This window comes from Geotrypetes seraphini, chromosome 3 (genome assembly GCF_902459505.1).
Source record: "Geotrypetes seraphini chromosome 3, aGeoSer1.1, whole genome shotgun sequence".
Lineage (NCBI taxonomy): Eukaryota > Metazoa > Chordata > Amphibia > Gymnophiona > Dermophiidae > Geotrypetes > Geotrypetes seraphini.
This window is the reverse complement of record NC_047086.1, coordinates 279845258-279870354: the sequence shown is the minus strand read 5'-3', so window position 1 is coordinate 279870354 and position 25097 is coordinate 279845258. Positions and strand designations below refer to the sequence as shown.

The following is a 25097-nucleotide window of genomic DNA, read 5'->3' as shown; positions in this document are numbered from 1 at the left end:
GAGAGCCTAACAAGGTGCTCAAAAATGGAGTCAAGCTAGTGGCGTGACATAGCCAGTTGAACTCCTGTGGCCTATTGAGACATAGCAATTGATGAGTAGAAACCTGTGTGAATCTGGAAGTCTATCTGGACAGACTTACTGTTTTGTCCATTCTTTGCAGGAAAGATCTGCCTTGAATCATGTTCAGAAGGATTCCAATGAATTATAATCATTGAGATTTGAAGTAACTGACTACAAATCCCAGAAGTTCTGGGAGACGGATGGCAGATTGAATGGATATTAGTGCCAACTGCTTGGAAGATGCTTTAATCAAACAGTCATCAAGGTAGAAAAAGACATGTATGCCCCACCTGTGCAGAACTGCTGCTACCACTGCTAGACATGAAAACATGAGAAGCTGAGGGCAAACCAAATGACAAGACTTTATAATCGTATTGGCAATGCAGAGTTCTGAAGCAGAAGCACAGGAACTTCATGTGGGCTGGAAGAATGAAGATACAAGTATAGGCCACATTGAGGTTTAGAGAGCAAAAGCCCAGTTTGAGCTGAATCATGGGAAGAAAGGATTCTAGGGAAACCATACAAAAATTTTTCTCTGAGAAGATATCTGTTGAGCTTCCACAAGTCAAGAATCGCTCAAACACCCCTGTCTTTTATTGGTATGAGAATAGAACCTGGAATAGAACCCTTGACCTCTCTCTAGCAGAGGAACTGATTTGATTGCATTTTGCTGGAGTAGAGTGGATGTTTGGCTGTTTCTTTTGATCATGAGGAGGGGGGGGTCGGGGAGAGACTTTCATATTTCAAAAATAGAGAAGAACGATTATAAATATGAGTTTTTTGTATTTTATTGTTCATACTTTTTGAACAGGTTTGTATTATTGTTATGATCATACCAGCTTCTTTATGCTATATTTCGCTGTAGTTGTTCTGCATTTTGCTCACTAATAAAGAAATTTACAAAAACAAATAAATGCTGGGTGACATTGTTCACATATAGTTAGACTTATGTGCCCAAAGGAAACAATGATCTTAATGGGGTCCCCAAGTTACTGTATCACTAAAGTTTGTGCAGGGATCTCAGTTGCAGTAAATTTATTTATTTAATGATGATGATCTCTTCCACTTACCACTATAGTAAGGGCATGTGCAAACAAAGATGTTTCAGTGGTACCTATAGGGGACTGGTGGAAAAAGGTCAATCTTCTCTGTTTTTGAAGGGATGATACATATCCCATAATTGAATGTGATAAGTGTATGTCTTCTTTTTTCTGCCATCTCTGGAAATTTGGATATGAATATATGTCCCCTGAAGCTGGCATTAGCCGTGTCTGGCTTTTTTATTTGTTTACATCAAATGAATATACAGTACTCAGCTCAGATAAAGAGACCATGACCATACTACTGTTTTCAGCTCTACATTTTATCAGAGTCCAAGAATGGATTAGAGAACTAGTAAAGAAAGTATGTCTTAGAAGTGCTCTCAGAAGTAAGTCTACATATGAAGGTAAAAAACCTGAATATAGAGAGAGTGTACAGATCATTGGACTGTGAAAAGAGAGGAGACCAAGGGACATTAGTGATGTGCCTACATTATTACAACAAAAAAAGATCCTATGAGCAGCTTAGTCTTTAGGGTAATTCAAGTGAGGGAACCATACATTGGAAATATATGCAGATACATAGAAAGCAAAAATTCCAGGACATAACTAAAAATTGAGAAGTGAAAGCATCCAACATTGCTGGCTCTACCCCTTTGGCCTAATGTATCTATCTCAGGAATTATGACATAAGAACATACATAATGGAAGAAATAATGAAAGGAATGAAAAGAATGGGACTGCTAAATCTATCTCCTCCAGTACAAAGAAATTTGAGCAGAGACAGACCCAGATAATTCCACAAAGATGGCAGGTATTGGGTAAAGGAAAGAGAAGATTGAACCGAAACTCAGAGAAACTCCTTCATCAACTGGAAGTACAATATGACAGAGAATCTAGTACCGTAAGTGTGAACAAAAAGAAATAGATGAGACTTTCATGAGATACAATCAAAGGGTTTAAATTTGGATAAAAAGCTAATGAATGCTACTGAAAAGGATGACACAGTACTGGTATGAGTATATGTGAATGAATTGATATAGAGAACAGTAAAAAGAAAAAAAAAAGGAGGGAATGAATGAGTATAAAGAGAAACAGTGCATATGGGGTCCTCTGACTCACACCTTAATGCAGAGGGTCCAAGAATGCCATAATGGGTGAACTGATGCAAATACAGAAAGGAGGGAATGAAGAAGATCTTAGAATATAGGCCAAGGAGAAAAGAGGAAATTTAGGAGTCTTAGAAATGTTAAGTTAGAAAAAGCTTCAAAAACATTATGGGCTCCTTTTACTAAGCTGCGATAGTGTTTTTAGCACGCGCAGGATTTTAGCGCATGCTAAACCTGCGCTACGCAGTTAGAACTAACACCAGCTCAATGCTGGCGTTAAGGTCTAGCGTGTGCGCTAAAACCGCTATCGCAGCTTAGTAAAAGGAGCCCTATGTCTATGTTTAGAGTCACCACATTAATCCCCACATTCTATATCTTGGTGCCTACTGTTAGAGACAGTAGTTCAATCCTTTGCTCTCATTTTCCATCTGCTGATAGAGGAACACAACCCACATGTCTGGATTGGTCTGGTGAACCACATTGGATTCAATGTATTTGACTATGATTTTTAGGAACAGCAGTGCAAGCAATGTATTCAGCAGCACAGTTTTAATTTCTTTTTTGTTGTTGCGATTGTTTATATACGCATTAAAGTCAGTGAATAAAATGATTCCCCTTCCCCCAAGCATCTTGATCATTCCCCTCCAGATCACTCTCCTGACTTCTTCTCAGCAGCTTCTGATCCCTCTCCTGAGTCCTGATCACTCCTGGTAGCCTCCAATCTCCTTTCTGAGTTCTAAGTGCTGATTTCCCCATCAGCATCTTATCTCCCTTCCACCCTTCCTCTGCAGTCTTTAAATTATCCCTCTTCCCCCTCACAAGCTCCTTAACTCACCAAGAAAAGGTATCCTTTATTTTCTCTATGCCCCTGTACTGCATGCCAGTAATTCCACAGACATTAGCTTCTAGCAAGGGAGTAGACCAACAACACCAGAGTTACCAAGATACTAAGTTCCAAGGAAGAGATTTTAGGACACTCCTGGATTCCAAGCAACTTTATCCTGAAGCATTTTAGAACCTGCAGCATCAATTTCAATGGGTAGAATCAAGGACTACAAATAACTACACTGCATTGGGGATGTAAGTTCAAAACCAAGGCTGGCCAAAGAGTCTCTCTCCAAGAACTGGGTAACTGCAGCTCATCCTTTCCTATTCTTTGACATTTTGGATCTTTGTCTATCCAATTAAATGCTCCCTTCTGCAATAACTATTTCCTTGTCAGTTTAAGTCAATGGATAAAACAAAGGAAGAAATAATCAAGGCCAGCCAATTACTATGATGTGGCTGACACTATATACTTTAAATTTAGCATAAGAACATAAGAATTGACATACTGGGACAGACCAAAGGTCCATCAAGCCTAGTATCCTGTTTCCAACAGTGGCCAACCCAGGTACCAATTACCTAGCTAGATCCCAAGTAGTCAAACAGATTTTATGCTGTTTAGCCTAGGAATAAGCAGTGGATTTCCCCAAGCCATCCCAATAATGGCTTATGGACTTCTCTTTTAGGAAATTATCCAAACCTTTATCAAACCCCACTCCAGCAATGGGAATGGCCTAGCAATTTCCTCAATTTTTCATTAGATATCAAGAAATAGCATATATACTCAAATATAAACTGACCCAAATTTAAACCAAGGTAACCGGTTTTCCCCCCAAAAAGGAGGAAAAAAGGCCGACTCGAATATAAACTGTGTGTGTGAGTTTAATATTCAAGTGAAGGTGCCTTGCCTTGCCCTGCCAGACTTTGCACCCTGTTCCCCCTCCCTCGCTTCTCTGCCAGGCTCTGCATCCAGCCCCCCTCACTCACTCCTTCTCATGCACTGCCAGGCTCTGCACCCAGCCCCCCTCCCTCCCTGCCAGGTTCTGTACCCTTTCCCCCCCTCCCTCCCGATGCCTTGAAGGTCTCCACCGGGCCTGCCGTGAGACCTGATGGTCCAGAAGTGGCTGGGACAGGAGGGATCTCTCCCGCCTCCTGTCCCAGTCCAATTCTAATTATTTTTATCTCCCTCCCGCCTCCCCTGCGTACCTTAAATATCACTGGTGGCCCAGTATTGGCCGGGATAGGAGGGATCCCTCCCGCCTCCTGTCCCAGCCCGATTATAATTATTTTTTATCTCCTTCCCACCTCCCCTGCATACCTTAAGTATCCCTGGTGGTCCAGCGGTGAATTGTAGCAGGAACAACCTTCCTTCGCTCCTGCCTGTGCAGAACCGCTAGCTAATTGGCCGCCGCGAGTTCTCATGAGACTCAAGGAAGATCGCTCCAGCCTGTGCAGAGCCGCTAGCTGATTGGCTGCCGTGAACTTGATGTCCCAGCCACCGCTGGATCACTAGGTCTCATGGCAGGTCCAGTGGAGGCCTGCAAACAGGTTCAGGAGGGGGGGCTGGTCTGTGCTGTCCCAAATATAAACTGAGACCTCCATTTTTGAGCCATATTTTTTGGCCCCCAAATCTCGGTTTATATTTGCGTATATACAGTACATTTTAGTACACCACAATGAATGAGTGGTGTGCTGAAAACAGAAAAGTAAAATCAGCATTCTAGCAGAACATGATAGTGAAAATGTAGTACCTGGGTTAATGAGAGTGATTATCTTCTGCTGTTCTTTTACTAGTCTTTGCAGTTGCTCCATCTTTTGTATCATGAGCTGCTCTTGCTGGCCTAAACTCTGGAAAAATTCCAATATGTTATACATATTGTACTGTATACTTTTGTGTTCAATAATGTAATAAATAGAAATTAAACAAAAGAGAAAAGAAAAGATTCTTACCTGTTGTGGGTGTTCTCAGAGGCTAGCAGGCATATATTCTCACATGTGGGCGACGTCATCCACGGAACCAAGTACAGACACTGCTAAGTGAATTATCCCTAAATCTTTAGGCAGCACCCTTACTGCGTATGTGCCAGAGCCTTCCTGCCCAACAATGGCTAGCGGGACTATCAGTTTAGTAAAAAAGCTAAGAACCCAACTAGGGGAATTGGGCAAGTTGTGAGAATATATGCCTCCTGTTCTGAGAGAAACACCTGCTATTACATTACATTACATTACATTAGTGATTTTTATTCCGCTTGTGCCTTGCGGTTCAAAGCGGATTACATAAGAAGAGAGCTGGACATTTCCAGGAGGGTACATGACATTGGAGAATACAGATTGAGAGTGTAGACTAATGACAGAGAGAGTGTGTAGACATAATAACAATGGAAGATAAATCAGCTATTAGTAAGCATCTTTGCTTTCTCCGAGGACAAGCAGGCATTATATTCTCACATGTGGGACTTCCAAGCTGCCAGGATCATGAGTTTGGAAAAGGGTATACAGTATTCCCCTGAGAATTTGCAGTTCACGAATCATGGACTCGGTCTTTCGTGGTATTTCTTGACCGCCTCTTCCTGGTACTAAAGTCAGGCTATACCAATCAGGAGCTGCTATGACCATGCCAGATAGCGTGTCAAAGCAGCTCCTGATTGGTATAGCCTGACTTTAGTACCAGAAAGAGGCGGTTGGAAAATACTAAGCATGATCCCGCCCCTGATTTTCAGCACCTGCCAGCGCCACAGCTGCCCTCTCCTGCCTTCGATCCGCTACTAAACCATATTCGTGGTTTTTCCAAAATTCGCAGGTGTTCCTGGAACGGAACCCCTGTGAATTTTGGGGGAGTACTGTACATAGAATAAACAGAAGTCTGGAGAAAGGTGGCACTTAGGAAGTGAAAAGATTTTGCTAAACTGCTTGTCTACATCAACTATCTCTTTTGGAGTTTTGTTCCAAAGAGTAATGAAATGTAAAGATATGTATTGAGCACCAAGTTGCCGCATTGCAGATGTCCTCAACAGATACAGAGTGGAAATGAGCTACTGAGGCAGCCATAACCCACACATTGTGGGCTGTTTCACAGCCTTGAGAATACATGAAGGAGATACAGTCCACTAGCCAAGTGGAGATTTATTTATTTAATTCATTTTCTATCCTTTTCTCCCCAAAGAGCTCAATAGGTTAACATACATAATATACTGTTAACAGGTTACAATTTGCCTTAGTACAGTACAAGTTTTTTGATGCAAGTTTTATCCTAATTCTACACATACTAGGGATCTAATACCAATATACACAGTATAGAGTTCACAAGTTACAGTTTGCCACAGTTACAGAGCAAGGTTTTTCAATATAGTTTTATCCTAACTCGACACATACTAGGGATCTAATACCAATATACAGTTTACAAGATAAATTTGACAAACTTACAGTGCAAGATTTATCAATATGTTTTTATCCTATGTGACACATACCGAGGATCTAGTACCAATATACATTAATATTTCTTTGTAATCTATTGGCCTTAGGCAGGGGAGATAGGTGAAGAGGTATGTTTTTATTGCTTTTCTAAAATTGAGGAGTCCTTTAAGGGGTCTGATCTGCGGGGACAGTTGATTCCAGTGGCTCAGTATGAAGTGGAACGTTGTTTGGCGGTTTGCAGTTAAAAGGGCACGACCAGGGGATATTTTGAGGCATATTTCATCTTGAGAGCAGAGGGATCTGTTTGGCACTATGAAGGAAGCTTAGTCATCATGTAGCCCAGCGCCATGTCATATAAGGTTCTGAACACTAGCATCAGGCCCTTGAAGACACAACATTTGGCTACGGTCAGCCAGTCAGTCTGATTGCTATGTTTTGTACATGCTGGAGACGTTGTATTTCTTTGCCGTGAGATCGTTGTATAGGGCGTTGCAGTAGTCCATGTGGGAGAGGACTAAGGCATAGAGTAGATGGGTGAAATCAGACTCAGAAAAATAGTTCCTTATTTTTCGGAGTTGTCGTACATAGTAAAATGAGGAAGATACCACCTAAGAGATATGGTTGGAAAGCGATAGGTTGGAGTCAAGGAGTATTCTTAGGCTGCGTACTTGGTCCTTCACAGTTATGATAGTCAAGTCCCAGCTTAGCGAAGGATGGGCGCAGTTGCAGTAATCTTTGCGGGTACAAAGGAGTTCTGTTTTGGAGGTGTTTAATTGTAATTTGTTGATGGACATCCAGTTTTTTATTTCCGAGAGGCATTTTAGGAGTATTGTGATCTGAGCATCATGGATTTCTCCTAGCGGTAGGTATAGTTGGATGTCATCCGCAAAAGAGTAAATCTGTATTTGCAGGCTATGTTTAGGACTGGTCTAATGTAGAGATTAAATAACAGAGCAGAGCAGAGCCCCCTACAGAATACCTTATTTGAATGGTTTCAATTTTTATAGCATATAGTTGAGCAGTACGCTTTGGGATCTATTATTCAGGAAGGAGGCAAACTATCATAACACAGCATCTCGGATTCCAATTTCAGAGAGCCACGCAATAAGGAGAGGACAGTTAACAGTGTGGAATGCTGCGCTGAGATCCAGCAGCACCAGAAGAATATCATTGCTCTTATCCATGAGTTTCCAGCAATCGTCGATGATGTCAAGAAGGACAGTTTCAGTACTGTGGAATTTCCTGAATCCCAACTGGAATGCGGATAGGACTCTTGTTTGTTGATGAAGGAGTGTAATTGGTTTAATACTGTTTTTTCCAGGATCTTGAAGATGAAGGATAGGTTAGAGACCTTTGATTTCCTTTTCACCATCAGCAAAAGGTAAGAAAAGTTACCCCAGCGACACCGCAGCGTCTCGGGATGAGCTACCAGCTGCCATCTTGACTAAGCTCCTCCTCTCAGAGTCTGGAAAACAATTTTTAAAGTGAGACGTTTCAGAAAGCAAGATGAAAGTGGCTCAAAGGGAAACTTCATGAGAACAGAAAGAACCACATTCAGATCCCAAGCAACAGGTGGAGACTTGATAAATAGTTTTGTTTGAAAGAGGTCTTTCATGAAACAGATTGCTGAAGGATGAACAGAAAGAGGCTATTTGTCTAGATGTGAATGGAACACACTGATACCACTGAGATAAAGTCTGAGTTGAATTTTAGACCAGCTTTGAAGAGATATAGAAGGTAGTCTAGTATCAATGGAAGAGGCCAGGTAATGGGTTCCAGAGAATGCAAGAAGAGAAAATTATCCACCTAAAGTAATAACAAAGCCGAGTAAAAGGCTTTCTAGACACTTCTGAGATAGCAGATACTGCAGTCAAAAGGCTAAAGGAATTTATCTGTTTATAGAAATAAATTTATCTGTTTATATGTTTATCTGTTTAATATTGGAAACTGTTGCAACTTCCACAGCTTCTTGGATGAGAACTCTAGGAGAAGTAGAAAGTAGACATGGTGTGGCCAGGAAGGTGCTATTAGGATCATGGGGATCATAGGAAAAGCTCAGAGAAGCCTATACCCCCTATGAAGTAGAAAGGTGTCCGGCACAATGGGGAAACAAGTCTGGAACAGGATTGTGGAAGTTTGCTGTTCTGGGTAGAAGCGAAGAGATCTATATCCAGTGTTCCCAACTGAGAGAAAATTGGATGCAAGACGGTCATGCTGATAGACCATTTGTGAGGCTAAAGAAGTCTTCTCAACTTGTCTGCTAACACATTCTGCTTCCCACTAAATAAACCGGCCTGAGAATTGGCACAATTCTATATCTCAATTACCTCCAGACAAAGGGGATAAGATCCTGTGCCTCCCTGTTTGTTCGCATAGAACATTGCAACCTGGTTGTCAATATAGACAAGTACTACCTGTTGAAGGAAACAGTCCTGGAATGTTTTGAGAGCATTTCCTATTGCTCATAGCTCTAGAAGATTGATATAGAGGGTCTGTTCATGGCAAGGCCATGCTCCTTGAATGTGGAGTCTGTCTAGATAAGCTCCCTAGCCCACCAATGAAGCATCTGTGGTTAGAAGTTTTTGATGGAGAGTGGGATAGAAAAGGAGACCCTGAATAAGATTGTGTGGTGTCGTTTTGATATAGCTTTCAATCCTTAACCCTACTCCTCTGCCCTCCAACTCAGCCCGCTGTTTATCTGTCTTGCCTGTTTAGATTGTAAGCTCTTTTGAACAGGGACTGTTTTCTTATTCTTTGTGACTCTGTGCGTGCGTCTGGTAGCGCTATAGAAATAATTAATAGTAGTAGTAGTAGTAGTAGTAGTAGTAGTAGAATGCCGTAGATCTGGGGTCATTTATACTGGAGCAGATAGGGATCCCATGGCTTGGAACCATTGGGCTGATAAGGTCCACTGTGGGATTCTGAAAAGAAGACATGTGAATGGGGTCATGTGAACTGTTGATGCCATGTGACCGAGAAGGCATTAACATCTGGAGTGTGGAAGTGCACTTGAGGGTGGAGATTGCTGACCCTCTGTTTGAGTAGAAAAGCCCAACTCTGCATTGCATTCAAGAATGCTCCTATGAACTCCAAGGATTGAAATGGCTGTAGATGTGACTTTTGGTAGTTGGCAAATCCTACTACTACTACTGAGCTGCTTGCTTTGATGAAGCCTTGACCAACCACTCATCTAAGTAGGGAAGCACCTACAAAACACAGTGTTGGAATCGCATCTACACAGATGCTTAGCAGTGCCAAACGTCTTAAGAGCCATGGTTAGGGGCAGGGTTGATATTCGGTACCGCTAAGTTGGTTTTGGAAAATTGGCACTTGCACGTTCTGGCTGTTAAAATAGGGTTGCCAGATTTTCCAATCTGGAACTCTAGCCCCGCCCCAGGCCCGCCCAGTTCTGACCATCCCCGCCCTGTAATGCCCTAATTCCGCCCCCAGATTCACCCTAGCCCCGCCCCCCACTACCTGCTCTTGTCGGTCAGGGAGGAAGTCCGCGCATGTGCGGATTTCCTCCCTGCCTGACGTGATTTGAGAAGGCTTTTCAAAACCCGGACAAAGTGCCGGGTTTTTAAAAGCCGTCCACACCCCTGGACATATCCTCAAAGGAGGACATATCCGTGGGAATCCGGACGTTTGGTAACCCTATGCAAAGGGTTGCTGCAACTACTACTAGGCGTTTTGTGAAGATATGAGTAGCAGAGGCTAGTCTGAAAGGGCTTGTATTGGAAGTGTCATGAACCTAAGTGGAAGCGGAGATAATTCCTGTGAACAGGTAGGATGGATATGTAAGTGTAAGCTTCTTTAAGATCTAGAGAGCAAATTTAATCTCCTTTTTCTAGTAGGGGTAGAAAGGTTCCTACAGAGACCATGTGAAACTTCTCCTTCAGCAAAAATTTGTTTAGGCCTCAGAGTCTAGAATAGGTTAAAGGTCTCTGTTTTTTTAAGAAATACTTGAGAGTAGAACCCCTGACTCCTCTCCTGCAGAGGAACAGGTTCTATTGCATTTAGCTGGAAAAGGGCTAAGAGTTCCTGGTGAAAGACGGTCTTCTGAAGAGAGCTGAATAGAGACTCTTTTGGTGGGTGGTTTGGAGGCTTTTTGATCAGACATAGGGCACAGCCCTGAGTAACAACTCAAAGCACCCACTAATCTGTTGTGAAAAGAGTCCAATGTTGGTAAAAATAGAGCACTCTGCCTCTTACAGAGAGAGTGAGAGGTAGAATGAGGGGAATGCTGGCAATGCTTTCTAGAAAAGAGTCAAAAAGACAACTGCTGTTCGGAATAAGAATGAGGTTGAAATTTGAGTCTTTTTTTGTTTTGCATAGGAACGCTGACCAGCAGGCCTAGAGGATAATGAAGATGGCTGACTATAACAACGTTTTGGAATAGGGTAAACATCTAGATGGAGCAGAGTATTTTCTAGAAGAAGAGGACTGACAGGCATAGCCAAAGTTGATATGGTATCTGTGTGTTTTTTAAATTTTATCAGCCGCTTCTTCAATCTTGTCTCCAAACAGATCATCATTACTAGTGGACATTCATCTTAATAATGGCTTATGGTCTTCTTTTTTTAAGAAATTATCCAAACCTTTTTTTAAACCCTGCCCTTGTTTTATTGAATATGGTTAACCTTTCTTTTTTGGCCTTCAGGCTACTTCGAAACCCTTTTTTGACCCAGAATGTCGACAGTTTTCAGTATACTTTTCATGCAAGATTCCTAGACAAAACCTTCGCCATCCAGGCGGCTAAGCTGAACCCATGGCTAGCTCCCACCTATCTCGGCTTCAGAAAATTACTCAAAACTCACCTATTCCATGAACAGGACCCTTAATCCCCCCCTACTCCAGCAATAAATCCTCCCCCCTCCCCCCCCTTACTGCTCTTCTCCTTCCTTCTTGATCTCCCTTTCTCTACCTTACCTTCTATCCTCTCCCTCATCACTGCTTGCATTTCTGATAAAATGTTGTAAATCTGCGTGTCATCGCAGATCTTAATTAATTGATGTAAACCGCCTAGAACTCGCTGGATATGGCGGTATATAAGAATAAAATTATTATTATTATTATTTCAGGCTCTGACTCCCACAGTTGGTATGTGCGTTGCCTAGGTCCTGATTATCGGGACTTTCGTTGTAAACTCTGTCTGCCTTTGTAAAAGAGGACACTGAAAACCAGCAAAATCCAGTGTAATAAATTTTTGTTTCAGCATCGACATCAACCATGGCAGGAGATTCGGGACCTGATACTCAGCCTGCATCAATACCACATACACTGACATCGCATAGAGAGCGTTGAATATCAGAATTTCTACAGAGAGGTTATGAGAGATACCCTCTTTTAAGAATTTGGAGACCCCTCTGTCTGTCCAAGTAGCTCCTAAAAAACTGACACAATGTAGAGAATACAAAAGTGTCTAGGATTTGAGAGAACACAACGTCAACATCAATCTTTCATTGTAGAATCTGCTCTAAAATGCTCACACAATTCCAGGTCTTACGCTTCTGCTCCTCCAGGAAGGGAAGTCAGGACACTAGACTCTTTTGGTAAATGCATTTTTCAGTCATCTATGCTCATAAATAGAAATATGGATTACTACTACTACTATTTATCACTTCTATAGCACTGAAAGGCATACGCACCACTGTACATTTGACATTTAATGGGCAGTACCTGCTCAGAAAAGCTTACAGTCTAACTTGGACAGACAGACAGACATGGCATATAGGGTTGGGTATGCCAAACTCAAGGTGAATGGAATTAAAAATTGAAAGTAGTCTCAAAAAGGTGGGCTTTTAACTTGGACTTGAACACTGCCAGAGATGGAGCCTGCCTTAGGGATTCAGGCAGTTTGTTCCAGGCATATGGCGAAGCAAGACAATGGGGGTTGGAGTCTGGAGTTGGCAGTGAAGGAGAAGGACACAGATAGGAGGAACCTACCGGCTGAGCGGAGCTCACGCGGGGGGAGGGGCAAAGAGGGAGATAGAGGAGTTTGAATTGTATTTGGAAACGGATGGGGAGCCAATGAAGTGACTTTAGGAGAGAGATAATGTGAGTATAATGGCTCTTGCGGAATATGAGTCATGTAGCTGAATTTTGAACGGATTGAAGGGGAGAAAGATGGCTGAGTGGAAGACCTGGGAGTAGCAAGTTGCAGTAATCTAAGTACGAGGTGATGAGGTCATAGATAAGGGTTTTGGTAGTGTGCTCAGAGAAGAGGGGGGGTCTGATTTTTGTAATATTATAGAGGCAGAAGCAGCAGGTTTCAGCAGGTTTTATTAAATATGGTTAACCTTTCTTTTTTGGCCTTCAGGCTACTTCGAAACCCTTTTTTGACCCAGAATGTCGACAGTTTTCAGTATACTTTTCATGCAAGCTCCTCAGGCCATCGAGCCTTTTGACTTTGTGTCAGCTCTTTTTCCCTCTATATAAAAAGGGTGTCGAGCGGCTTCAAGAAATGTACTTGATGTAATCAGACCATTTCTAAAAAATTACAAAAACCTCACCAAGGAAAAACGAAAAAAATTCTACTCCCACAAAATTGGTAACATTACAACCAACAGTAGCAACCTCTTTAAACTGGTTAATGACCTATACAACATCGAGACTATCATAAACACCCATGAAGAATCCACATTAACCACCAACACCCTAGCAGACTTCTTCAACTCCAAGATTCAAAAATTAAGATCAACATTACCCACCAGGACCAATCCCCTCGAGCTGTTTCCCATTCTCCCAGACTCCGACATATCTAATCCAGACCCAGGGTCCAGAATTGACCTAAGCTGGAACCAATTCACAACAATCGATTGGCAAAACTTTAACACATACTACAACAAATATACCAACTCCTTCCTGTTCACGGAATAGGTGAGTTTTGAATAATTTTCTGAAGCCGAGATAGGTGGGAGCTCGAGTACCATTTGGGCTAGCCATGGGTTCAGCTTAGCCGCCTGGATGTCTAGGAATCTTGCATGAAAAGTATACTGAAAACTGTCGACATTCTGGGTCAAAAAAGGGTTTCGAAGTAGCCTGAAGGCCAAAAAAGAAAGGTTAACCATATTCAATAAAACAAAGGCAGGGTTTAAAAAAAGGTTTGGATAATTTCTTAAAAAAAGAAGACCATAAGCCATTATTAAGATGAATGTCCACTAGTGATGATGATCTGTTTGGAGACAAGATTGAAGAAGCGGCTGATAAAATTTAAAAAACACACAGACACCATATCAACTTTCTGAAGCCGAAATAGGTGGGAGCCTCGAGTACCATTTGGGCTAACCATGGGTTCAGCTTAGCCGCCTGGATGGCGAAGGTTTTGTCTAGGAATCTTTTGAGATGACATAGTTTTAGAGAGGGGAAGGCGAACAGCTGGATTCTGCGGGATTTCTTATTGGTACAATTCAGATTGAAATGAGGATTGATGTATCTTGGCAATGAACCAAATGCTGTTTTGTAGCAGAAGCAGGCGAACTTGAATAGGACTCTGGTTTCGAATGGCAGCCAATGTAGTTGGTGGTAAAACGGGGTGATGTGTTCCCATTTATTCAGGCCAAAAATGAGGCGGACGGCGGTGTTCTGGATCATTTTTAGTTTCCTGGTGGTTTTCTTCGTGGAGCTCAAGTATATGATATTGTAGTAGTCCAGTTTGCTGAGAATGGAGGATTGTACTAATAGGCGGAAAGAGGTGTTGTCGAAGTATTTTTTTACGGTGCGAAGTTTCCAGAGTACCGAGAAGCTTTTCCTGACTGTGAGATCGGTGTGATTTTCTAGGGATAAATGTTTGTCCAGCGTGACTCCTAGTATTTTTAAGGTTTGTTCGAGGGGAAAGGCCATTCCTTTCACTTTAATTGTGGTGTCTTTGATTTTGTCTTTGGGGGTGGCTAGGAAGAATTTAGCTTTGTCAGGGTTTAGTTTTAGTCTGTATGATAGCATCCAGAGTTCAATCTGATTGAGTATGCTTGTAATATAGGCGAGTAGTTCTGGTGTGAAACTGGTTAGAGGGATGGCTATTGTAATGTCATCTGCATAGATGAAAAATTTGAGCTTAAGGCTATGTAGGAGGTTTCCCAGGGAGGCAAGGTAGATATTAAACAGGGTGGGGGACAGGGGGGAGCCCTGCGGCACACCGCAGGTGTTGTCCCAGCTATATGAGAAGGCGTCGTTCTTGATTACCCTGTAGGATCTATTTCTTAGGAACCCTTGGAACCAGTTGAGGACCTGGCCGGAGATGCCGATGTGAGCCAGGCATTTTAGGAGAATGTTATAGTCAACTAGGTCAAAAGCGCTGCTCAGCTCGAGTTGTAAGATCAAGGCACTTGAGCCCTGACTAAAGAGTGTGTGCAGGTGGTCGAGTAGGGAGGCTAAGATGGTTTCGGTGCTGTGGTCTGTGCGAAAGTCCGATTGGTTGTCGCTTAGGATGTTAAATTTTTCCAGGTATGCGGAGAGTTCAGCTTTTACCACCCCTTCTGCTATTTTAGTGAATAGCGGGATGCTTGTGATCGGTCTGTAGTTAGATGGGGAGTTAGGTGGTTCTTTCGCGTTTTTTATGATAGGGGTTATCATAATATGACCTTGTTCTGGTGGAAAATTTCCTGTGTATAGTAGAAAGTTAACCCAAGTCAACATGTTGGCTTTGAAGTGGGTCGGCGCAGTTTTCATAACGTTTGGGGGGCATGTGTCCAACTTGCAGAAGGAGTTGGTATATTTGTTGTAGTATGTGTTAAAGGTTTGCCAATCGATTGTTGTGAATTGGTTCCAGCTTAGGTCAGTTCTGGACCCTGGGTCTGGATTAGATATGTCGGAGTCTGGGAGAATGGGAAACAGCTCGAGGGGATTGGTCCTGGTGGGTAATGTTGATCTTAATTTTTGAATCTTGGAGTTGAAGAAGTCTGCTAGGGTGTTGGTGGTTAATGTAGATTCTTCATGAGTGTTTGTGATAGTCTCGATGTTGTATAGGTCATTAACCAGTTTAAAGAGGTTGCTACTGTTGGTTGTAATGTTACCAATTTTGAGGGAGTAGAAATTTTTTCGTTTTTCCTTAGCGAGGTTTTTGTAATTTTTTAGAAATGGTCTGATTACATCAAGTACATTTCTTGAAGCCGCTCAACACCCTCTTTATATAGAGGGAAAAAGAGCTGACACAAAGTCAAAAGGCTCGATGGCCTGAGGAGCTTGCATGAAAAGTACAGTATATTGAAAACTGTCGACATTCTGGGTCAAAAAAGGGTTTCGAAGTAGCCTGAAGGCCAAAAGAGAAAGGTTAACCATATTCAATAAAACAAGGGCAGGGTTTAAAAAAAGGTTTGGATAATTTCTTTAAAAAATAAGACCATAAGCCATTATTAAGATGAATGTCCACTAGTTATTCCTAGGATAAGCAGCATAAAATATGTTTACCATTTGGGATCTTGCCAGGTACTTGTTATCTGGGTTGGTCACTGTTGGAAAAGGATACTGGACTTGATGAATCTGTGGTCTGTCCCAATATGGCAGCTCTTATGTTCTTATGAATGCTAAAAAAAAAAAATGAAAAAGATGAAGAAAATAATAAAAAATTAATATCAGGAAGGCACAAAAAGAATTCTGACATGCTGAGGAAAACTAAGAACTAATGGTCCCAGGAGCTGACATTGAGAGGGAAGGCACCAGCCACTGCCTAAAGATTTAAAGTGACAGTGCACTTGGTAGTGTTCATACCAAGTTCCACGGATGATGTCACCCACATGTGAGAATATAATGCCTGCTTGTCGTCGGAGAAATAAGATGATACCTTTTTATTGGACTAACTTAATACATTTTTTGATAAGCTTTCAAAGGCAATACCTTCTTCAGATCAGAAATGAATAAAATGTTAGCAATTTTAACCTGTAAACTATATATTACAGATATTGGTATTAGAGCCTTAGTATGTGTCGAGTAAGGATAAAAACTTGTACTAGGTAAAAACTTGTTCCAGAAAAATTAAAAAAAAACTTGTACTGTAACTATGGCATATTCTAACCTGTTAACTGTATATTATGTATGTTAACCTGTAACCAGTCCTGAGCTCTTTGGAGAAAACTGGCTAGAAAATGAATGAATGAATTAAATAAATAAATAAATATCAGAGCATATAAGTGAAACATAAAAGCATTCCAATGACTGTCCCACAGGGAAAGGTGGGGGGGGGGGGAGGGGAGAACAGGAAGAGATGGATGGGCAATCAGTGGGTAACAAAGCAGTATACTGTAATTTTATGGTTTATAATGAGATAGCAAAACCCAGATCTTTGTTAAGTTCTATCTGGTGGATGTCAAAATATTTTATCACTTTAACTTCAAAGATCTTGGGTTGTTTTAAAAATGTCCTTTCAATATTCTCAGATAGATCAAATGAATACAATCTGGGCATGGAACGCGCTTCCGGAGATTGTGATAGGCCAGAGCACACTACAGGGTTTCAAGGAAGGTTTAGATAGGTTCCTAAAGGATGAGGGGATTGAGGGTTACAGATAGATGTAGAGGTAGGTTACAGAAATGGTCAGGAACCACTTCACAGGTCACAGACCTGATGGGCCACCGCAAGAGCGGACCGCTGGGCGTGATGGACCTCTGGTCTGACCCAGTGGTGGCAACTTCTTATGTTCTTATATATCAAAATATTCACAGCATTTACTAAGTCACACTTGTGCTCAGAGAACCGTTACAAGGTAAAAACACCGTCAGTGAACTAGAAAGCCCACCTTTGAAAATGGCTCAAGTTCTCAATCATTACTCAACAATGAGTGTATAAAGTGCTTTTTATCAAGTTACTTAATATATTTAAATGGAAAGACAAAGAGTCAATTCACCAAATCAAAAAGTAAAAAAAAATTTAAACTTAGCTGCATGTAAACATGTAAATGAGTTCAAATGGGTCTCAGGTTTCGCAATCAGCGCTTCAGAAGACCCTGATTGATGCAGGCAAAATAGCTCACATTTCTTTCTGTTCTCCCACTTCTCTTTCTGCTCTTTCTCCCCCTTCTAAGTGTGCTGGTCCGACATCTCCTTCACCTCAATATTCTCACCATAAAGTCATTGATGCAGAAGTGCTCTCCCACAGAAATGTCACCCTGGTTAGCTCTGTGGTGTTTAATATGCATTGTCTGACTAGGTTGATTCTTATCTTAAGCATCTGGTTTGTCTCTTCCAACACAGCATCTTTCGTATTTTTGGCACTGAATGATATACACAGTATTTGAAGATGAACATGATTAGGACCCCTTTATGCTGAATGCTTTTTCCATGTGAGTGACTGTGATATGTTGACACAGTTTATAGCTCGGTATATTGTATGGACATGTACCATTCTCTATCAGTTTCTGTTGGAACATTTTCTTTTTTTTTTTTAAACTAATTTTTGCTTCAAATTAAGTGGATGTCAGAAGGCCAGCATTGGTGGAGCAAGGAATATCTCTTTCAGTAATTCATCTTCCTAGAGTAGTAGCTGTAGATCTTTTTTAGATTCTTCTATGTTTATCCAGTTCTGGATTATGTCACTGTAAGGGGCACTCTTTGTGGTTTTCTTTTCTTTGCACTGCACTAAGATTTCTACAGGTGTTTTAAGGGTAGAGGCAATCTTCTTGGGAGATTATTTTGAAGTTGTAGCTTTTTTGCTTGAAGGATTCAGCCAGATTTTGAGGTATTTATCTCCATCTCTTGGGAAAGAGCAGATTCAACAATACGTGTGGCTTAGAGATGTACGAGTATAATGGACTTTTTTTGTAAGAGAAGCTGGAGTTGTGTAGGTAGTTACCGTACATCTGTCAATTAGTTTCTTGTTTACAGATGTCTGAATATAGCCAATTCTGATAGAAACATAGGGGGGCCTAAAAAGTTGACATTTTCCGTGAAGTACAGCAAACCCTCATGAATTCGCAGTTCGCGAATCGCAGACTCAGTAATTTACGCTATTTTCCAATCACCTCTTCCTGGTACTAAAGTCATTGTTACACCAATCAGGAGCTGCTTTGACATGCTATCTGGCGTGTCAAAGGAGCTCCTGATTAGTGTAGCCTGACTTTAGTACCAGGAAAAGGCAGTAGAAAAATACCGCAAATGATTTTCAGCACTCGCCGGCGCCCCAGCTGCCCTCTCCTGCCTTCGATCAACAGAGATTGTTGTGTAAGTACAATTTATCAGTAGAGTTAAGCACCTGCCAGCGCTCCAGCTGCCCTCTCCTGCCTTTGATCAACTCCTAAACTGCATTTGCGGTTTTTCAAAATTCGCAGGGGTTCCTGGAACAGAACCCCCGAGAATTTCGGGGGAGTACTGTAGTCAAATTTGATTGAAAGATGGTATGCACTGAAAGAACTTAAAATTGTTTTAGGGTGTATTTTCTTACAGTCAAAATCACAAAAATGTCATCACTAGACCAGTGATATTTTAGAGGCTTAGTCTGATATATATTTTAAAATGTATTCCAGTTTTGCCATGGAAAGGTTTGCATATTATGGTAGAAAAAAGGCCAGGTGAAAAAAAGTCCACCATGTCCGTAAAAAATAAACCACTCTGTGGGGTAATAAAAGTCAAAGAAGGCCACCAGTCAATGTGGAAATGAAAAACAGTCTTATTTACACAGATTTCAATAAAATAGCACAGCTGTGTTTCAGCTGTGAAGCCTGCATCAGGAGTCAGAGAATAATCCAACCCAAGGACGTCGTTGGGAGGGAGGGAGGGGGCAAACAGGGCAGCTGCCCTGGGCTCCAAGGTTCTAGGGGGCCCCCATGGGCTGGTATATCTTCCCCCTTCTAAGCACGCTCGTCCGACGTCGCCTTCTCCTCCATTCGCATCCATTTTTGTTGCAGGGATATGCCAGCTACGGCAGTGACTCTGAAACACGGCCTCCCTCCGCGCTTTCCTTGTGCCATGGTCCGCCCAGGCTGAAAAAGGAAGTTGCGTCATTGGGGGCAGACCGTGGCACAAGGAAAGCTAGGAGGGAGGCTGCAGGCTGCGTTTCAGAGTTGCTGCCACAGCCGGTATTCCCCTGCAACAAAAATGGATGCAAGCTGAGGGGAAGGGGGAGGACATGCTGAGACAGGAAGCCCCCTGGACTAGTTTTGTTTTTGTTTGTTTTTTAAAGTAGAATGGGGGATGAGTTTCAAAGATGTGCCAGACTGGGGTTGGGGATTGAAGGGGAAGAACTTATAGTGCCTGAAACAGAGGGTACTAGAGAGAGAGAGATGGTAGGCAATGGTCTGGAGGGAAAGAAAAGAAGAGTAGTTGGACATGGGGTGCTGTGAAGGAAAGGGGAATGAGATACTTGAAGGGAAGACAGTTGGAAAGAGAAAGGCAGAGATGGTGGACCTGGGGTGGTGTAGAGGGAGGGATAGATATGGCATGGGAGGGCAGTTGAGAAGAGAAAGGGAGAGAATTGGACCTGTGGATGGAGGGAGGGTAAGGAGGAAGGGAGAAATGTTAGGTCTGGGGGGGTGGGGGAAGAAAAGACATACAGCATCTTTTTTCCCTCTCTCCTTCTCAACATCAAAGAGGAAGGCAAAAAAAAAGATGCCGTCAGCGGGGACAAAAGCTGTAAAAACATCTACAGGCCCTGAAAATGAAAATAAAGTAATTTACTTGAAATTGTAAAAGATGAAAAAGAAAAAAGGTAACAAGAAATAATGAAAAATACAAAGCAGGAAGGAAAACTCGACAATGTGTTCTTCACTCCACGGCAAACGAAAAATTGACGACCTTGCGAGCCGGTATTTGGGTGGGAAGGCACTCATGCATGTGCAGTGTGGGCAGTCTTAAAGCTTCTAAAGCTTAAAGTTACAGTACATTAAAGTTACACAGTCTATACTGGGCTCCATGGATGATGTCACCCACATGTGAGAATATACTATCTGCTTGTCCTGGGACAAAAGAGCTTACCAACGTAAATACATAATCTCTTTTTCCAGTGCAATAGGTGAGATATTCTAGAAAGTGGGATGTACAAAAACAGTACCCAAAAAGGTAGGGTGGGCTCACTGCGCTGACCCTCAAGACTGAGGACCCAAAAGCAGAGCTGTGTCTCGCCATCACATGCACTCTGCAAAACAGGGCAAATGTGTTTAGAAAGGACCACATTGCTGCGGTGCAAATCTCCTCAGGGGAGACAGCACTAGCTTCAGTCCACGAAGAAGCCACACATCTAGAAGAATGTGTCTTGACAGAAACTGGAGATTTGTTTCCAAGAAAGCATGTAGACTGAAGAAAGGGCCTCAAGGATTCATCTGGAAATCGAGGCCTTAGAAGCGGGAACACCCCGCTTGACAAAATGAGTCAGCACAAACAAATGGTCAGAAAGACAAACTCATTTGTGACCTCCAGATAGCAAAGAAGCCCTCTGTGCATATCCAGGTTCCTCAAAATACGATCCTGTGTCTTTCATCCAGTAGGCTGAAAAATAGGCAAACATGGATTAACATGGAAAGCTGAAACTACCTTCGACAGGAAGAAAGGAACCCTGCGCAAAGAAATCATAGTTTCTGAGATTCAGAGGAACGGTTCACTGCAAGAAAGAGTCTGGAATCCGTAGAGACACCTCGCTGACAGAACAGCAATCAGAAAAAAACATCTTGAGCATCAAGGACAAGAAGGAATCATCCCAAAAGTCTGGAACAGACTAGATAGCACCAGGGAGGGAACAGTAGATAAATCGGTGATCTAAGGCAAACAGCCCCTTTCAGAAATATGGCAACATCAGGGCGAGACACAAAAGATTAAGGACGACCCCGGGCTTGAAAACAAGAGAGCTCAGTCACTGAACCCAAAGGGACACCGCAGAGAGGTCTTGATCAAGACCAGCCTGGAAAAAAACAAAAAAAAAACCAGCACCACCAAAAGTGATCGATATACAGCTCCATTTGGTCCTGAGAGCATCAATGCTGAAAAGTCTTCCACGCTGTAGCGTAAGCAGATACAGCAGACAACTGCTTAGACATGAGAAGAATGCCAAGGACCATAGCAGAAGAGCCCCTGTAGTCTAAGGATGCAAGCTCAAGAGCCATGCCAGAAGAGTAAAGTGACCCAGGTCCTCCATGCAGACCGGACCCTGCTGAAGTAGGTCAGGATGGATGCTCAAGTGAAGGCCGTGATCCTAGCAAAAATGCAACAGAGCTGCATACCATCACTTGCAAGGCCAATCTGAAGCCACCAGAATAACATAACCCGGATGGAATGCAATCCGCTGAATGACTCAGCCTAGCATGGGCCAGGGAGGAAAGACATATAGGGGGATTTCCTAAGGCCACAGCTGCACCAGAGCGTCAAAACCTTTGCTTCTGAGCTCAGACCTTCAATTGCTTGCATGTTCTTTGCCGTGGCCATGAGGTTGAAGCGGGACAGACCCCAGCACCACACAATGGCCTGGAACTCCGATGGGGCCAGTGCCCACTTGCCCTGATCCAAGGACTGTCTGCTGAGGAAGTCAGCCTGAACAATGTCAACTTCTGTCAAATGCACTGCTGAGAGCGCCTGGAGGTGGCATACCGCCCAGAGAAAGAGAAGGCGGGCCTCCTGATCCAGAGAATTGTTCCTGGTACCTCCCTGGCAGTTGACATAGGCTACTGCCATTGCATTGTCGGAGAAGACTCTGACCACTTGGCCCTCCAGAGTCTTCTGCAAGCACACTAGATCCAGCCAAAGGGCTCTGAGCTCTGATCAGTCGATCAATCATTTTCACTGAGAGGGCATCCAATACCCCTGAATGAGAGGCTGATTGCAGCATGCTTCCCAGCCCTGAAGGCTGGCATCTGTCAGCACTATGACTCAGAAGGCAATCTGCAGTGGTATGCACTTGCACAGTGAGTGCAGGAAAAGTCATTAAGAAGGCTGGCCCGAGTCTCCAGAATCCAGGGAAGACTGGTCTGTAACGCATCCCAAGACTTGCTGGAAATGATGCATGTGCACTTTTGCCCAAGGAACCACATCCAACATGGCAGTCACAGATTCCAGGACCTGAAGATAGTCCCATGCCAAAGGAGCTGGAGAAGGGAAGAAATTCGGGAATGCAGAATCAATCTACTTGTTCCTGGAAGCCAGGCACAGCCCATAGGGTCGAAGAGAACACCCAGGTATTCCAAGACTGCTTGGATGAGAGACTGCCCCTTGTTTAATGCACAATCCAACCAAGGACCTCTAGCACCTGGATCACCTGATCCACCATGTGTGAAACCTTGGCCAACAAGGGAGCTCTGGCTAACTAGTCAGCCAAGACAGAGTGTACTTGCAGACCCATCTTAATGAAATAAGTCGCTACCATGGCGAAGGTACAAGGGGCAAAGCCAAAAACTTATAATGGTTGTGCAAGACATGAAACAGCACGTATCTGCAGTGGGCTGGAAATATCAGAATGTGCAAGTATGCTCCCATGAATCCAGAGAGGCAAGGGACTCTCCTGGGACCACGGCTGCTATGACAGATCACACTTTTCCCATGTGAAAGTGTGGAATCTTGAGAACCTCATGTACATGCTGCAGCTCCAGAACAGGCCTCCAGCTGTCTGAACCATACATTGGTATGATAAAGTATATGGAGTATCTGCCAGAGCCCAAAAGATCAGGCAGCACCCACTCTAGAACTTGAATATCCAGCAAGCGCTGTACAATGGCCTGTACTTGAGTACCTTGTCTGGGTCAGAGGTCAGGCAAATTCCAAATGCAACCTGAACAAATAAGTCCTGAATCCACTGGTCAGATGAAATGCAAACCCAAGCCAGCAGGAACGCTAATAGCCTGCCCCCTATCTGTAGATGGGGGTCCCCCAGCTTGGTGTCATTGCACCTTCTTGGCAGGGGATGCAGAACTTGTAAGACCTGGAGCCATGAAAATAGAGTGACTAGAACCCCTAGACAGTCTGGGTCTACTATCAAGCAGAGTCCTAAGGCAACTGACCACCACAGAATCCATAAGGTCAGCCAGGCTCTCGTCAAACAACAAACTGCCCTGAAAGTGAAGTATTGACAAAGTAGCCTGGGAAGTGGAACCACCAGCCCATTGTCTAATCCAGAGCATTCTGCGGGCAGAAATGGAGAACGCCAAAACCTGCATAAGACACAAAGCATCAGGCACATAAGCGAAGTCGAGGAGGAAAATCGACAGCCTCACTCTCCAGGGTGTGCAGGCAAGATAGACAGGCACATCAGAAAACGGATGCCGTCAAAGCAGCCTGAAAGCCCAAGCAGCTACATCAGAAAGCCTCCAGAGGACTACCGGTATGTCCAAATGGCAATCCAGCATCACATCACTTTCCCTGGGATGAGAGGTGCTGTTAGGTACCTGTGTGGCACAGTGGTTCAAATCCCATGCTGCTCCTTGTGACCCCGGACAAGTTACTTAATCTCCCATTGCCCCAGATACATTAGGAAGAGTGTGAGCCCACCGGGACAGACAGAGAAAAATGCTTGAGCACCTAAATGTAAACCACTAAGGTTGTAAGTGGTATATAAATACTAAAAATACTAAATAAATAGGCTGATCCAGAGCCTGCGGGCACTCCAGTGCCAGAGGGTACAAGCAAGACATGGCTCTCACTAACATAAGAGCACAGACCAGAAAGTCCCATTGCTCTGATAGTAAAGCGCTCATATCAGGGTGCCAGGGAAAGGTGGAAGACTATGAGCAAACACCACAAAGCCAGGAGGAAGAAGAGGACATAGTCAGTTGAGTAATCAAATGCAATTCCTGCAAACACTCAAAAATAAGATCCCGCAAAACCGCAGAACTGCGAGATTGTTCCCAAGTCCTAGAGCCCCCAAAAGATCTGAAGATCCAGCATACAGCTCCTAGTCCCCCGTCCTTGGAAGTGCTGCAACTTGAAATAAGGGTTCAGTAAGCTAGTCATCAGCATAAAGATCAGAAACAGTGGCTGACTAAGACAAGGACAAGCCCAGAGAAGCAACGCCACTGGGAGATGCAGTGGATGTGGAGAGGACTGCACAAGAGAAGAACGCCTGCTTTGACTTTTTTTTTCACAACTATTTAAGAAACTCTGAGAAAGTCTCTGGCTTCAGGGGCACAGTCACCCTCTGATGACTTAACCATATGTTTCATAGTTTGCGGGGGGACCGCAGCCGTACGCAAGGAACTATCAGCCATGCTGAGCCCCAAAAATAAAGAAAGCTGCCCCACTGGGCTAGCTGAGCGTTTTGTCACCTGCTTGACCAGGGGAGAGGCTAAGCTTTGTGCGGCCGCCCCTCCTGGCTGTGCCACATGGCATGTGGTGCAAGAATGCTCCTGAAGCGCCTAATTTGCACAATCCTGACAAGAATTCACATTAGAAGAGCCTAAGGACTCCATCCCAACAAGATTTGGTGATGTCAATATGTATGCAAATTATTGCCCATTAAACAAGCGGCTCTCCAAAGTGGACAGAAAGCAATGTTTAACAGTGACTAAAGATGGTGTTTAAGTGACTAAAGATGGTGTTAAAATAGCAAAAGTGCAAGTCGTTTTGCAACCCATTTATCAGGTGGCATTCTCAGAGATAAATAAAACAGAAACTACTGTTTCTCAAAATTGACCAATATATGACCATGCAAACTATATGCTGTGGGGGCTCATTTTCAAAAAAGATAAGATGACCATGGAATAGAGGGTGAAATACTCACGTGGATTAAAAACTGGTTGGAGCATAGGAAA

General features: G+C 43.1%; 1 protein-coding gene across 5 annotated transcripts in view; it reads right to left on the bottom strand.

Annotated features, from left to right (window-relative positions):
- The window catches only part of LOC117358015 (centromere protein J-like), a 324580-nt gene that overhangs the window by 266040 nt on the left and 33443 nt on the right, over positions 1-25097 (bottom strand). For all 5 annotated transcript variants that reach the window (XM_033939403.1, XM_033939405.1, XM_033939406.1 and 2 more), the window contains exon 3: positions 4786-4882. In XM_033939403.1, the coding sequence (XP_033795294.1) occupies positions 4786-4882 (97 nt within the window). The remainder of the gene's footprint in view (positions 1-4785; positions 4883-25097) is intronic.